General features: G+C 42.3%; 1 protein-coding gene across 5 annotated transcripts in view; it reads left to right on the forward strand.

Moving 5' to 3' along the window:
* AFF1 (ALF transcription elongation factor 1) overlaps window positions 1–15,926 on the forward strand; it is a 173,458-nt gene extending 157,532 nt beyond the window's left edge. For all 5 annotated transcript variants that reach the window (XM_064486132.1, XM_031433559.2, XM_064486134.1 and 2 more), the window contains 9 exons: window positions 1,081–1,184; window positions 1,814–2,066; window positions 2,942–3,033; window positions 3,215–3,275; window positions 5,897–6,033; window positions 6,633–6,704; window positions 7,151–7,291; window positions 9,164–9,387; window positions 10,497–15,926. In XM_064486132.1, coding sequence (XP_064342202.1) covers window positions 1,081–1,184; window positions 1,814–2,066; window positions 2,942–3,033; window positions 3,215–3,275; window positions 5,897–6,033; window positions 6,633–6,704; window positions 7,151–7,291; window positions 9,164–9,387; window positions 10,497–10,618 — 1,206 coding nt within the window. In that variant the 3' untranslated portion in view covers window positions 10,619–15,926. The remainder of the gene's footprint in view (window positions 1–1,080; window positions 1,185–1,813; window positions 2,067–2,941; window positions 3,034–3,214; window positions 3,276–5,896; window positions 6,034–6,632; window positions 6,705–7,150; window positions 7,292–9,163; window positions 9,388–10,496) is intronic.
* Window positions 15,927–16,754: the final 828 nt, after the last annotated feature.

A 16,754-nucleotide genomic window follows, 5' to 3' on the forward strand; every position in this document is an offset into this window, starting at 1 on the left:
GGGCACACTTGTTTGCAGGATGCTGGGGGGAAGGAAGGGCGTGTCTGTGCTGTTTCCCCTCCTATTGAGTGGGGCCAGGCTGCTTATTAGCGCCTGGGGAGAGCTTGAGCCTACTCGTCTTAATTTATTCATTTTTCTTGGAGAAATTTGGAGAAAGAAGGAGAGACTGGTGAAAATGGGGCCCCCCACAATCTCATCACTTGCATGTTTTTCCCTTTAAGGCTCTAAGAGAGGGTTTCAGGTTTGGGGGGGATTGTCCTAGATTGGCTGGCGGTGTCCCAGATTTCTCTCTCTCTCTCCCTCCCCCAACTCCCCAACAGTCAGAGGAATTTAGTTTTTTTTTTTTTTTTTGTATTCTTTTTTATTGAAGTATAGTCACTTTACAACGTTGCCTCAATTCGTGGTGTACAATATAATATTTCAGTCATACATATACATACATATATTCTTTTTCATAGTTTTTTTTAGTATAGGTTACTATAAGACATTGAATATAGTTCTCTGCACCATACAGTATAAACTTGTTTGTTTTTATATATATATATATATATGTGTGTGTGTGTTTTTAAAAGATTGACCTTTATTAAAAAATTTTTTTAAATGGAGGTACTGGGGATTGAACCCAGAACTTCTGCTCTACAACTGAGCTGTACCCTGCCCCCTCTCCTCCCTGCCCCAGGAGTTTAGTTCCAAATGCACCTGAGTTGATTGAAGGACTCTCACCCATCACTTCACTGTCCTTGCTGGAGAGCTGGTGGCTCCTCCTTCCCACGGTGCTAATACATGAGCCCAGACCAGGAGGGAGTCTGTAAATTTGGTATATGTGTTGTCGTGGGAAAACTTAGCTGTTTGCATCCTGGGTATGAAGGACAGTCCTTCTTCATGCAGAAATCTTCTCAGTATAAGTCATGTCAAATCTGGATGGTCTGACCCCCCCCAAATACACACACATACACAGACACACACAGTAGGTACTTACCTAAATGTTTCCAAAAGTCTAACTGTCTTTGCTGTATATTTTTCTCTTTTGTCTGCACAGTTATGTTTGTAACAGTTTACTCTGTTATACTACACTGATAGGGTGAAGCAGAAAGAGACCACGATAGCAAGAAAGTCAAACTGGAGAAGGACGTCAAATCACAGTCATCGTCTTCATCCTCCCACAAAGATTCTTCTAAATCAAAGTGAGTATAGAGATTAGGAATAGTCTAGAAAGCTGCTCAAATCTTCCTGGATCTTGACATGGCGAAAATATTTTTCTTCCACAGTAGAATGAGAAAATAATAAACCCCTTCGGGCTCATTTTGTTTTGTGTTACTTTCCTCCATGAGGACCTTAGAGGAATTGACAGTTGATTTGGCAGCAAACTTAGATTTATCAAAAGCACAAAAGACTTGGCAAAAACAAGTGAGTGGTGTCACCATGTAGGGGCCAACAGACTTGAGAGAGAGCCAGATGTGCAGGGTCAGAGAGCAGGTGGCACCCAGGCCTGCCTGCCTGCCTGTCAGAGAAAGGTACAGGTTGGGCAGCAACTATTGCAGACCAGGTCGGGTAGGTCAGGGTAAGACTGCTGGCAGACTCTGCAGGCTTAGGGACAAATTACACGACTTCATTCATTACTCATAGTTACAACTAGATTTTCCAAAGGCATCAAAAAAGGACTCTGAGTTGGACCTTTCTACAAAAATGGATTTCATGCTCTGTGATATCTTAATCTTTTATGTCAACAGCCATTTTGTCCTTATCGCTCAACACCTAAATCAGCCAGTTCATGCTCTGCTTTAACCTAGTTTTGTATGGTGTTTCATTCCAGAACTCCAAGGCCCTCCTCTGAGCCCTCAAAGAAGGAAATGCTTCCCCCTTCACTCGTGTCGTCCTCGTCCTCATCCTCGTCTTCCCAGAAGCCAGCCAAGTCTGCCCCAAAGAGGCCACGGCAGGAAGCAGACTCCTGTGGGCAGGACGCTCCCAAAAGTGCCAGTAGTACCAAGGGCAACCACAAAGACACTTCTGTTTCCAAGCACAGAAAAGCAGAGGGGAAGGGCTCTGGAAGCTCTGCAGAGCACAGAGTAAGGCGGGGAGGCGGTGCTGTGTGGGCCGGAACATAGAGGTGTAGCTTTACTCCAAACGCCCAGATAAGAGAAGTTGCTAGTGGTGGTATATTTCAGAGCTGTCCATCACTTTTAACAAAGTAGTGAGGAGTTATTTTTGTTTTAAGATCTATTTTTTGAGGGAGAGGGTACAGCTCAGTGGTAGAGTGCATGCCTTGCATGCACAAGGTCCTGGGTTCAACCCCCAGTACCTCCATTAAAATAACTAAGTAAAAACCTAATTGCCTCCCCTGCCATAAAAAATAAAAAAATAATTTTTTAAAAAATCTACTTTTTTGTAGGGAGAGTAAAAGATAGTTAATATTACATGAAAATTTAGATGTCAGTTTATTCTCAAAGTGGTTTGGGGTGAAAAATCAGAATACATTTTTGTGTTAATTTTTCATCAGGTATTTTGCAGTTAAAAAAAAATCGTTTACCCTGGTTAGTTCTTGGTTTGGATGTTTGATTTCAAATACTTTCATTATTGGTTATAATGGGAAAAAATTTATCTGCTTTCTCAAATGCAAATTCTTCTCTTCTTGTTAAACTGGGGTAGATGAGTGTGTGTGTGCGCGAGCGCGTGTGTTACCTAAGAGAAAATACTAGATTTGGCTTTGTTGATAATCTGTTCTCTAGGACATGCCCGTCTTACAGCTTTTTTTGTGTCCCAAATACGATCAAAAACTACAGTTTCAGTTGAATCTAGCTGAGAAAGCTCTTGGCCACGCTGAAGTGTGCAGTGTTTGATTTCCTCTTTTTTGAACTAGTATTTTGGGCTAATTTAGAGGGATGGTACATTTAGGTCAGTGATCTTAAATGTTAGAGTGTGATCTGTATAATGATTTCTTAAGGGATCTTCTGGAGATACTGCAAATCGTTTTCCAGTGCCTTCTTTGCCAAATGGTAACTCCAAACCAGGGAAGCCTCACATGAAGCCTGACAAGTAAGGCTTTGGATGGATGCTGCTGCTTCTCTCTCCTCCCACTCCCTTCCCCCCGCCCTCCCTCCTCTCTGCCCTCCCTCTCCTCCCATCCTGTTCACCCTCTAGTCTTCTTAAGTCGTCTTGCCCAAGTCCAGTCATTTTAAGTTCCTTTGACTCACCCCGATCTTCTCTTCTCTTTCAGACAACAGGCAGATTTTCACATGAAGGAGGCCAAGAGGTTGAAGGACAAAGCAGAATTAATGGTCAGTCTTGACTTATTCTTGGGGATTCCATATTGCCAAGCCTGGTGCGGGGTGGGAGGGGGGACTGCGGGGCTGGGCACTGGCCACGGCCCCCACAGGAGCTGTGGCATCTAATGAGTTGAGGGTCAAGGGGTTCCTGGAGAATGAAATTACTTTTACTTTGTTGATTCAGGCTGATCATGGGCAGATGTACAAACTGCTAGTCACAAGTTTTATGTCTAGATGATTGAAAGTTGACCTGCCTGGTTAGTGTTTTATTTAATATACATGAGGGCTTCCTTGTCTCCCTGAATCAATTCCTTGGATGTGAAAAACAACTCTTCGCTTACTGAAAGCTTGTCAGTTTGTGTTTATCCTGAAACATTTCAAAAAGTGAGGTAGCCTGTTTGCATTCCAAAGTTATCTTAAAGCCCTTGAGAGCCTAACAGTGAAGTTAGTCAGTAGACCAGTGCCATCAGATAAAACTTTAAGGTGAAGGTAATGATTGCACTGTTGGTAAACATACTTTAAAGAAGTGAACTCTCTTTAACTGGTGGCTGTTGGACTTTCTGGAAGGTGGTAGTTTATGTTAATTGCATACATAATTAAATAATGCTTTTACTTCCCTGCTGCAGTATAATTAGATAAGGTTTGCCCTTTGTCATATTTAAACATCTAAGACACTGGGGCTTTTATTTACTTAGTGTATTCCCCAGATATGTTGAAGTTTGTGCCACAGGATAACGGTAGAGGCTGCCTTGATCCTGCCATGTGCACAGCTAACCACAGGGTCTGGAGGTCCACAGGAATTGAGTCAGATCCGTCCACAGTGGCCGTCAGACTCCCTGCCCAGTGTCCTTCATCCCGACTCTGTAGACTCACATCTGTTCTCATGCTAGGGAGGGCTGGGCCGAGACACTTTCATCAGGTCCCCATTCATCAGATAAAATGTTGATTGAGTCCCTATCATGCTGGATGCTGTGAGGGGGACAGAGACAAATTAGACACTATGTCTAAAGTGACCTTCTGCCGGGATGACCTGAGTCACATTAAGCCTCCTGCAACCAACCCCACAGTGGTGTCTTCCCAGCCTCTTCCTTTCACTTTCCACGGCTGTTGCTAGAACTACACGAATTTTTGAGTTTTGAAGAAGTGCAAATATTCAGTAAACTAAAACTTGTCTTGGTCAGCCAGTGACCTAATACTTACCTTGACACTGGACACTTTCAGCACTAGGTTTCCTCATTATTCAAACAAAATTAATACTGCAGGGAACTTCATTCTGGCTTTGCTTTTAATCTGTACACATGTGCATCTTCTTCTCCCTTCCTGTACCTGCTGCTTCCCATTCTAATAAGTAATACTAGCTCATTCCACTCTCAAAATACGCCAGTTTGGACAGAAACCTGAATGGCCAGCCTCTTTGTCACGTTCTCCTTTAGCTGTTCAACGTCCCAAAGTTGTCCATCTTGCACTGCAAATAGTTAAGCGCATAACTGAACGTAGAGGATGTATTTCTTCTGTTCTTATTTTACCTACTGTTGAGTAAGGAAATTAGAACTCTGTGACCTTAACCCTGTCTCAGGAGATACATAGTAACTTATTAACCTTACAGAATACTTAAGAAAGTAGACACTGGCCAATTGCTGTACTATGGTTTGTTTTATTTCTACCCTAATGCCAATATGAATTTTAGACAGTCCATGAAAGGAGATGGTATTGAATGAGTAAGTCTGAAGAGTTAAATTCCCACCAGCGAAGCAAACCACTAAGGCCCTGTACTGTTGATTAATTGGGCATGCTGATTTGATTTTTATTGTCACTAATTTTCTGAGCCTGGTTTCTCTAGAAGACATATTTTTAAATCAAGTTATGTTTAAAAATTAAAACTAGCAGCCCTAAGCCGTCTTTCTTTGCTAATATGCCACCATCTCCTTATACTCCACTTGCACCTTTCCTGTTTTCATTCTTTCTTTTTGAATGTATCAAATGAGAGGTGTCAGCAGAAACCTCAGCCTTGCGAATGCCGTGTTGATCAGTTGCTCTTACAGCGTGTGGTGCACGGGCCAAGTCGGGGGGGTGCTGGGTGAGCTGAATGCCACCAAGTGAGGAGAGCTTTAAGTAACAAACTGTGTATTCAGGTTTTGGTAACCACCAATATCTGATTTCATTCAAATTTCTACTTTTGCATTAAGGGACTCTGAACTTTTCCCCGTTAGCCCAGGGGATAGCCTTGTGCCCTGAACCCAGACTTCCCAAGGAGATGATCTGCTGGGTTCTCAAATACATAAAAAAATTGTTGTTCAATATGACATCTAAGATGCTTAAACCATAATATTTTCTCCTTATTGTAAGATAAACTTCAGCCCATACAAAGAAACTGTCTGCATTATTCTGGATGTGTAGAATAATCTGTTTCTCAGGAAAATTACATAATGAGTAACTGCACATTAGTAACACGAGGAAATTTTCAGCAGGTCAGAGCTGACGGGCTTCGGTTACCATTTTGTGTTTGTTTGCTCTCATACTTCTCTCTAGCCACAATTAAAGTCAGACGGTGGAGGGGAGTTACTGTAAAGAATGTGTGTGAGAAACTAGAAGTCTGTTTTAGGCTTAACAATGACCGTGTTCTTCGCCCACAGACGGACAAGGTTGGGAAGGCGTTTAAGTACCTGGAAGCCGCCTTGTCCTTCATTGAGTGTGGGATCGCCATGGAGTTGGAGGGCCCAGCGTCCAGGTCAGCTTATTCCATCTACTCCGAAACCGTAGACCTCATTAAGTAAGTGCCCAGTCATTTTGCCTTCCTCTTAAGTGCTTCTGTCCTCACCTTTATTGCTTTAATCCTTTTGAACTTTAGTAGGAAGACAGCTTAACAAAGGGGAGCCTTTAAAAAGTTACTGATCCAGGAAAATTTTTTTTTTTTTATCGTAAAGTTAAATGTATTCTAGACGATGTGCTGGAACAGAGTAACTGGGTCTGGCTACCTTGTTTTGCCAAGTGCACAGTGAGATGCCAAACCCTTCAGGGAGAGGGTTGGTTTTTCCAGTTTGGCTTTCTGATCAGGTGCTCTCTCGTCTCGGTTGAAACTCTCCGTGTTTATTACCTGCACGTCAGCAGGGGGCTCTGTAAGGGCACAGGCTGCTGCTTGGTTTCAAGCAGGTGCGCAGGTCAGAGAAGAGGCGTGTCTTCGCCTGATTTTCTGAATGGCTTGAATCGTTGCTCTAAAGCCTCATTTTCCCTCTGCGTTGCTGTCATGCCTTCACATCTTCAGGAAAAATCAATACAAAACCAAGACAAACATAATAAGGTGTCTCTGTGTCTGGGGTTTTCTTGATGCCTTTTTTTTTTAACCTCATACAATTTTATATTTTCCTGTAGGTTCATAATGTCATTAAAATCCTTCTCAGATGCCACAACACCAACACAAGAGAAAATATTTGCTGTTTTATGGTGTGTACTTTCCCCCTTTATCTGAATAGTATTACAGTTGCTTTTGCATCTTTCGATATTACAAAGAGATTCTGGTATCTGTTTTCTTAAAGTGAAAATTATCATGAAAGGCAGATCAGTACCAGAAAGTGGCAGGATGTATGGTCAAGGGGTTAATCCCACTGATAATTATTGTGAAACGGCGTCTACTGCCATGTAACTGACGACTCAGGACCTTTAGGCTTGTGACTTCAATTATATTTGTATATATTTGTGTTTTTTCACCAATATTTACTCTGATGATAATGTGAACGGTGCAGTGAGAGTCTTGAGATTCTCTTGCTCGTGTTGATGGTGAAAAGCCCAGTGTGCTCGCTGGGGTGGAAGGAGTCAAGCCTGCCTTTCTGTAGTACAGATGCTCGTGTCTGCGAGGTCATACTTTACTTCACCCTGTTTTATGTTCATAGCATGCGTTGCCAGTCCATTTTGAACATGGCCATGTTCCGTTGTAAAAAAGATACAGCAATAAAGTATTCCCGCACTCTCAACGAACACTTCGTCAAGACTTCCTCCAAAGTCACTCAGGCACCTTCGCCATGTGTTGCAAGGTAATTGTCAGTCTGATTTAAATAACTTCCGAAATGATTTCTTTCTTTTTTACCTTTTGCTGTGACTTAAACTTTTCAAAAAATTATATATATATATCTATGTGCTGATTTGCTCCTTCAGCTTAAATCACTGGCATATTTCTGCCTTTTTGAGGAATAGTTGTAAATCAAGGTGTTTGCTGGTTGGGCAACATAAAATGGTACTTGCAAAGAACACAGAGTTCAAACTTTAGAGCTCTGAGGGGGAGGATATGTGGAAGTGCCTAACAGCACAGAACAGACAGAGCCAGCAGGACCAGAGCCACAGTCCTTCTTCTCCACAACAGATTGTCTGGGTATTTCAGTAAACAAGCACTGTCCCGAACCACATGCCTTCCACCTTCTCCAGGGTCTGTAGCAGCGACGTTAGAATGAGAACAGTTAGGTCTGGCTCAGTTCTTTCCCCCACTTTGTGAACTGAAATTGCTCACATATTCCATAAGATATTGAAAAACCAGAATCCTTCTGTGGGTGTTTTTAAGATGAAGATAGAATTTTCTTTTTAGTACTTGCCTAATTGTGTGTGTGTGTGTGTGTGTGTGTGTGTGTGTGTGTGTGTGTACACATTCTTTTAATTTGGTCGTGCTCCTTAAAAAGCTCCTGGTTCTGATAGGTTTTGCTATTTTAAGACTATCACCTAAAGAATGACCCCATTTCCAGCACATTACAAAGAAGAGATTCCCATATGACCTCTCTTAAAAACAGAAAGTCCTGATTGAGAGGTAGCTTCTTTACCTCTGAGAATTTTCATGACTCCCACCTCTGAGATGCTGTTCTGCGTTAATAGGTTGTCAGTCACGTGGTTTTTGGTAACTCCTTCACCAGTCGTCCAGCCTGTGTGTACTGAGCACCTTCCTTGTTTTTGGTGCAGAGGCGCAGCAGTAAACAGCGCCTTTGGGGAGCTTCTGCTTCTAGTCTTTGAACATGTACGTCCTGCTGGGGACACTTAGGACCCGTGCAGCCCAGGGCAGATGTAACTACCTCGTGGGCCACTGCTGCACACCCACCTTCCCATTCTCTGTCAGCTCTGAGATGTCGGAGTGACTTTGCCTGCGTTTCTTGTTTGATCTGCATCAAGGCACTTGTTCACTTGTACAGTCAGGAGGAGAGCAGAGGACATACTGAGCCACTGATGCGGAGGGCGGGCTTGCCCAGTGTTTATCAGGAGCCCCCTGTTAGCACCTGCTGTGCTAAGTGCTGGAAATGCAGAGATTAATAAGGAATGATCCCTGCCTTCCAGGTGCTTGTGAGGCAGGAAAAGGAATAGACAGAAAAGCATCACGGGCTGTGATAAATGCAGAGAGATAGGTTCAGGTGGTGGCAGAAAGGAAGCTAGGATGTAGCCCCAGTGTGTGGAAGAGTGTCGGGTGCAGAGGAGGCACTCAGTAACGTGTACTGAGCGGATGAAAGAATGAATACATAGGAGACTAGGACCATCTTCCCGGGAAGTATTGTCTTACTAGGAGAATTTGGATCAGGGATGAAGAGAGAGGGATTCTAGGCCGATGGAAAGCATATGTAAAGGGCGTGGGAAATACACTTGGAATACAGACTTGTCCACCTGATTCTACGCCCGGTGAAGGACGCCTCACCTCTACCCAGTTACTTTTTCCGTTCAGAGGACCCCGTCCCACTGTGTTTTATGAAGTAAATTTCCAGAATACTGAAGGGGAAGTGTGCCTCTTTGTCCTTGTAGAAGTGGTTTTAGAAGTGATTGTCATTTTGGCAAGAACACACTAAAACTTTGTGACTTGAGCTGCGCGGGTCCCAGAGACAGGAATTCTGTAATGTGGGAGTTTAGGTGATGAACTGGTTCTTTTCTTCTGCTTCCAGAAGCACAGGCACGCCATCCCCCCTCTCTCCAATGCCTTCTCCAGCTGGCTGCGGAGGCTCCCAGCCCAGCGCTGGCAGCGCGGGGAGCAGTGGGCTGCCTCCCGCCATCAGTACCCCCGTCTCCATCCAGAACATGACCTCCTCCTACGTCACCATCACTTCCCACGTCCTTACTGCCTTTGACCTTTGGGAACAGGCTGAGGTCCTCACGCAGAAGAATAAAGGTAGAGGGTTCTGTGGTGGTTATTACTGGGGCGTGGGGATTGGGAGGGGCATAATAACACTGTACGTATTTTATGTTCAGTTTTTCAAAGAAAAGAACTGCGTACCTGTTCCCCTTCTGACGCTTTCTCCATTCCATCTGATAACCTAGTCGCAGTCCTTTCTTGAGTCCTGTGGCGTGGGGGTGGGTTTCTGTGGCTAGATCTTAGCAAAATGAGATTAGAAGTGGCTTCGGCACCTTGCCCCTTCAGAAGTTCCGGTGTCACTGTTTCAGCCTGAACGGGGGTGCTTGCAAAAGGACAGAGCAGACTGGGAAGGGAAGGTCGGCTGACGCCAGGCACGGCACCCTGGGGATGGGGAGTTGGGTAACCTAAGCACTGAGCTGATTGTTTGTTCAGCACATGTTAAGAAGAGGATTAGCTCCAGTACAAGAAATACGGCTTAGTAACATTGTAGAGATTTGTTTGGGAGGAAGGCCCTTGGAGAAATCCAAGGTTGGGAGATGGCAGGGCGTGCTGCCCGAGGCACTGCTCGGCGTGGAATGCCACGGCGCCGTCTTTCCTGGTGGTGGGGAAGAACTCGGCCAGCTGCTTACTTTCCCCACAGCCTCTTGAAACTTTGTTTTCTTTTTAAGCAAACTGGTGATGCTTTTTTTTTTTTTTTTTTTTTAATGTGTTGGATGTTTTGTTTTGTGCTGTTTTATTTTTCATTCATGCATCCATTGATCCAGAGGTATAAATTGGGTCTTTTCCAGGGTCGGCCACTGTGCTGGGCATTGTGGACTCAGCTCTGAAACAAACCTAGTTCCTACCCTTCTAGACTAGTGGAGGGACGTGGAGAGCTAGCAGGCTTTTGCAGTAGATGGTGATTTTTCTTTTCTTTTCTTTTCTTTTCTTTTCTTTTCTTTTCTTTTCTTTTCTTTTCTTTTCTTTTCTTTTCTTTTCTTTTCTTTCCTTTCCTTTCCTTTCCTTTCTTTTTTTTTTTTTTGCTGTGGTAGATGAAGTACAGAATAATGTGGGGGATATAGTTTCTGGAACCTTGACTTTTCACATTTTCATTTTTATTTTTGTGTGTGCAAGTGTGTTTATGTGGTTTTGGTTTTGCTTTGCAGAATTCTTTGCTCAGCTCAGCACAAGTGTGTGCACCCTGGCCCTTAACAGCAGTTTGATGGATCTGGTGCACTACACAAGACAGGGTTTTCAGCGGCTAAAACAAGTAACCAAAACACCTTAACGGAGGCCCAGGTTGATCTGATGTCTTGGGAACTTTTTTGCACATTGGAAGCCTCAAGACATCCAGACATCTGTCTCAGCAGGACACCAGACTCAAGAAGAGAAGCACCATGAGTTGGCCAGGACATTTGTTCACTGAAACTCTCAAGAACTGTGGAATCATTGGTTGGACACGATGGTTATGCAGAAGCAGAGAAGAGGAAGCTGGCCCCAGAGATGATCTTGCCTTTCCTAACTAAAGGACAGAAGTGCAATGTTGCCTTTGTGGGTGTATGAGTGGTCTAGAAACATTTCCTTACTTTTTTAACCAGCAGGATGCAAATGGAATGAGGAGAAGCAATTTCAACTCTGAAAGCAAATTCACATCATCTCAGTAGCCACATTAGTTCGTTCCCAGAAGGAAGTTTCTTTAACAGTGAATTTTGGTGTAGGGTTTTGTGGATGTTTTCTTTTTGCTTTTAAATTATAGGGGAAATATTTGTTTAATAAATTCTAGGGGTCATCTATGAAACGTGAGTTGTGAAGGACTCCACTGTACCCCACTTTCCACCAGTGAACAGTAGTGGCCTTGATAATACCAAGTATTGTCATAGTTTATACAATTGAAGGCATCCGCCCCATGGCCTGGAGTACTGCACATTCACCCCAGCTCTGGTTTCTCCCATTACTGGGTCAGAAGCCAGCCCACATCGGAGTGGCAGAGAGAGAAGCTCCAGCACCCCGGGGAGCCATCTCGAGGTCCCCATGTAAGACGGAGGACGTGGTGCCGCCATTCCCACCCCCTGCTTCAGCGAAGGGCAGTCCATCACATTGACTATATTCTGAATTTTCTACGTTGGGGAAGAAGGGAACCAACATTTGTCCATGACAAGATGGCTGAAGTGCTTTTTGATTTTTGTGTAAGTGGCTCTGGAATTTGAGGTGCTGATCTGTGGGCTGCAGTTATGTGGTAACTCGTGTTGTCTCACCAACTCAGAGTTTTGTCAGCGAACAAAGAAAAATGAAATCTTCTTAGAGAGGCTATATTTTTCTGCTACGAATTATTTTATATTTATAGCAAAACTAGACTTTGAGAGCCCTTGATTGTCTAGGAGAAACTAACTCCCTGCGAGGCTGTGGCAATTTGGGGTGGTTAATTAGACTTTAAAAAAAAATTGTCACCGCATGCCTTCACTCCAGAGTGTTCTCAGTCAACTAGGTTTGATTAGATTGAAGAGAAACTGTGGCCTTCCCGTAAGTTGCTATTGCCAGGTTCTGTGCATTAACCCAAGTTTATTCTGAATGACCTAAAATGGAAAAAAAAAATTCCCACATATTCATAAGCACAGATTTTTTTCATTGAAACTTGGAGGGTTATTATTGGAAGCATTATTTTGAGTGCAGTGTTTTTAGAAGCCAGTTCTTTTTATCCCTGTTAGAAGTAGAATTTGCACATGTATTAACAATTGAGGAGTGAGTGTTATTGCTACAGCTCGTTTACTTTTCTCCCTTCATCCCGTCCTGCTCCTCTGCACGTTGTTGCGCACCAAGCATGCTTGACACTGTCATATTTATTTATTAGTGAAGAAGGGAGCACCATCTTTATTTATAGTGAAGAGGTCTAAGGTCCATACGATGAATGTAAGAACTGTCTTGATAACTTGGTAACTATATAAAAGGGATGTGTAGAGGATGGGAGTGATGCTTATTTTTCACAATATGAATTGTTTGTGTGAAGCTGTTCCCTCAGTGTCTTACATTATCCAGCCTGTTCTCTGGTTCTCACTAGCTAGGACAGAGGTCTGTTAGCCTCATATTTAGGTTAAAGCCGGAGAGTTACAGCAATTGCAATATCGGAGCATAAGAACTTGATGTGTGATCTTGATGGGCTGATTTCTTTGATGGATGTTCTAAAGCAAAACCATGGTCCTTTTTAAACGACTCGTCTAAAAAGGAACCTGTTGTTAACAGTAATTGCTTGGTAGGTTGTATGGTTATGGCATTGTGTGTCCGTCTCTTACCTGGAGACAAGACACCAGGATCAGGCTTATGTGGTTACTTAACATCTTTTTTCCTCCTAATCCCTTGGCCCTTCCGTCCCCCTCCACCCCATCAGTCCCCAGTACAAGCCACCAGTCAGTCTGGAAGGGTGCGTTCTTGAGCACAGGTTCTGGTCTGTGCAGACCGTGCCGAGTGTGTGTGTCCTGTCGGGAGCCACAGAGCCCCCTTTGACTGAAGACATTTCCAAGTCAATTTCTCAGCCGTGTCTAAAAGAAGTGGTTCCTTTTTCAGTGGCCTTATTCTTTGTGCGTTTTCCTCCCCCTGATATTTATATTGAAATTTTATTTGTCCCTTGAAAAACTAATGAATTTGCAGAGATCAGTTTGTACTATTTTGATCATGGAATATTTCTGATCCTTAACTGCAACATGCATCGTACCTAAAAGAAATCTTAATGGCTACTTTTTAAATAGAGTATGTAAGAGGTAGTGGCTGATGAATCCTTAATGTCCCTAAGGTCTTTTTGCTGTTACAGTTTATATAGAAATCTAAAGGGTTTTTAAGTCATTTGCACTTTTCCACTGCATGCTTAAATCCCCAAAGGCAAATTTTGTACTGAGGTAGATAATTGAAAGGATTAGATTATAAAATTAAGCTTTTCAATGTGTGAAGTTCTTAAAACAACCATAGTAGTACACACTTCACAGTGAGACACATACAAAAAACATCTTGAGTGTAAATTGAGTGTAAAAGTCTTGCCTTTGGCACTACAGTTTCTAGTGTGTGTGTGTCTGTCTTTATTAGGGAATGGATAAATACTGTTTTACTTTTTAAAATGTTGAATGTTTCTGTCCTTGAAGATAATTAAAATGTGAATCACTGAACATAAGATTTTAGCCAGACTAAGGGCCCTGCTAAACAGTGAAAAATACTTTACTGCAATTTACCAGATGACACTGGGTTACGAATGTGAAAACATCAGCCAGGTGCTAGGTGTGGTGAGGAGTGGCAGAGTCCAGCCGGCGTATTACCAGGGCTGGAACGGGACTTACCTGATGTTGTGATTTAACTACCAGACTGAGTGGGGAAAGTGCCTGATTTTTTTTTTTTTTTTTTTTGGAACAAAAGGACCTTTATTTTATAATCTGTTTTGACAAAAATGTTTAGTTATTTCCCCTAGACAGATTGGACCACACTTTTCTCCCTTGTTTTATATCCTTAAATGCCCATTCTCAGGATGTTTAGAAGCTGACAAACTACCCTTTTCTGGCTGAAAACTTTCCTTAATTGGTACCTTAAATATTAATGTTAGTAGGATCAGGATCTTACTATTTTTTTTAATGATTCTTCAATAATTTTTAGAAACAAAAAGAACCATTGTGCCCTCCCAAATGGACAAAACTTTTATCTCTATATAAAAGGAAATATGTGTGTTTGAAAACACACACACACACACACACACACACACACACACACACACACACACACACACACACACACACACACACACACACACACACACACACACACACACACAAAGAGGCTAGCTGAATTGGATATATTTATTGTGCCTTTGTTGACCAAACCTAATTTTGGAATAATGCTGTATTTATTTTGCCATGGTGAGGTGGATCTTGCACCTTTTTCTCTTCTGCTTCATGAAGTTTGAGGTGTATTTGTGCATCTTAAGGTAAGTGAATCAAATAAGCCTTGTTTTCCTACACCTCCCACCACAGGTTCTCCTTTTTTCTTAAGGATTTATATTCCCAGACACTACACAAAATCTGTGAAAAACTGAACCACTTCATGTATTAAATACTGATTAGCAGTATTTCAATCTTGCAAGAATATTTGACCTTTTAGAAACACAGGTGTAGAGATTTGCTCATCGTGGTCAGGGTTATAGCGGTACTTGCTCCCTTCTCTTTCTCTAGCGGGTTGCCTCTTTTGTTTTTTTATCCTATTTAGAATTTATGGATGTGAGTTTTTCCCCTGTGCTTTATCTTTTGTCATTTTGTTTGTGGGAGGTGGAGTGGCAGCAGAGTAACATGGTGTTGGGGGATTTTCCTTCAAACATTGCAAGTGGTATTTCTACCAAATAAACCTCAAACATCCAGTCCAGTTGTGCTAATCACCAAGAATCTGAGAATGAATTGTGACCACTGGCCATGTTCTTTAGTTCTTATTTATGAGGAGTTGACAAGCACCATCTACCACCTTTCTTAAGGTGGCTGTAAATTTCCTGTTGTCCTGGGGAAAGTCACACTGTATTGTGCTCCATGATGTGTCGGATGTTGACAGGTACTGTGATGGGTAGAGAAGTGCCTATATGTATTTCTCTCCCCAAGAGGACGGGAGGGAGACTTACAGCTCCCTGTGAGCCCGGATAGTACTACACCGGCCTGAAGGACAAGGGAATAAGACCACTGACAGCGAGGCTGACCAGGCTGCACTGGTCAGACCGGGCAGTGGCTGACCTAAGGAAGGTAACTTGCTTTGCTTAAAAGTAGATGTTTAAGCGATGCTTAAAACAGGCAGTATTAACTTTTGTTAATTAACTTCTGTTAATTTTCAGGCCATCAACATGTATGGTTAAAATTACTGCACACCCCCCTCAGATAGCAAGTATACACTGTTCATGTTGGTGTGTGTGTGTTTATACACGATAGTCCCAAATCTTGTTTTGATTTTTTTTCTGAATGTGATCATGTTTTGGATGATACCTGAGCAGGGTTACCTTTTTTATTTATTACCATTATATATTATATTATATATTTTTTTTGCTTTCTTATAACTTTAGAGGAAAGTCAAATCTTGGTATTATTGAAATTGTTTAAAAAATAAATTGTCCAGTTGATAAATGAAGATCACTGGTCTATGTCTAAAATAATATGAATTTTTCTTTAATTATTGTGAAATAACGTGCCCGCTGTCTAGTCCACACCGTGATTTTGTATGTAGGATAGGAAAGCAGCGATGCTCTCAGTGGGAAGATGTGCAGCACAGGTGAGGGGACTCCATGTGTGTTACCTACTTCATCTGGAACTGCAACTTGGGGCTTCTGTGAATAAAATCTAGCTGCCTTGTGTAGTCCTTTGAAAGACATACGTGATCTGTGAGAATTACAGGTTTTCTTTTTTTTAGAAGAAAAATTTGCAAAAGATCTTTCCAAAGATAATGTGCCACAGATCTTTTGTTTGTTGTTCTCTGTAATGAGGATTAATTACTGTTTAAAAAAACATGTAATTGACTTGTTCGTCTTCAAATTCTTTACTTTTGACAAGAGGATCGAGCTGTAAAAAAAAATAAATAAAAATTTAGAGAAATCATTTGGGTGGAATCCATGCTTTTACTTTGCCTGAATATAAAGTAATTCCTAAAATTGCTATACGTAATTACCACTTATAGCCAAAGGAGTCTCACGTGGAATCATGTGCCCTTATTCACAATATGTGTTTACTCTTGCAATGGGAAAAGTGTGGGCAGAGGACAGCACATCCTTCTGTTCAGTTTATTTTTCAAGAGCTCAATCAACAAAAATTAGCTTAGTATCACCTGCATGGCTTATCCTAACATCAGCTGCCAGTGACCAAATTCGCCGATTTTCAGTTTGCTGGGTAGACAGATTGTTTATAGAATGTTAATATTGGAAGGAATCTAAAGGCCATCTGGTCTCTCCTCCCTTTGCCCCTCCGAAAGAAATACTCTAGGTGCTGAAATCTGACTTCTTAAATTCGAATCCTGGCTCTCCAGTCTGCTGTGTGACCATGGGTAAGTTACTTAACCTCTCTAAGTTTCTTTTCTCATTTATACTTTGTTGCTTTGGTGTCTGCCTAATGAGATGGTGAGGATCACATTAGATGGTGTGCTTATTATAGCATAGTGTCTCTGGCATGAACACTCGGGCTGGTGGCTTTTTTTTTTTTAACTTATTCCCTCCCCTCACTGCAGTATCACAACAGTTGATGCTCCAGTCTGACTGGACACTGATAAAGTCCTTAGTACCCACCTCTTCCCCTCTGATTCTTTTGTTCTTACACTAGGTAGACCCCTACTTATGTTGATCCTATGAACAAACGGACTCACCCTTGGCAAGCTTATAGTAAAGCTGACAAGCCAGCAAGACCTGTGTGGGAAACAGCAGGTGTGGGAAAGGG

This window comes from Camelus dromedarius, chromosome 1 (genome assembly GCF_036321535.1).
Source record: "Camelus dromedarius isolate mCamDro1 chromosome 1, mCamDro1.pat, whole genome shotgun sequence".
Lineage (NCBI taxonomy): Eukaryota > Metazoa > Chordata > Mammalia > Artiodactyla > Camelidae > Camelus > Camelus dromedarius.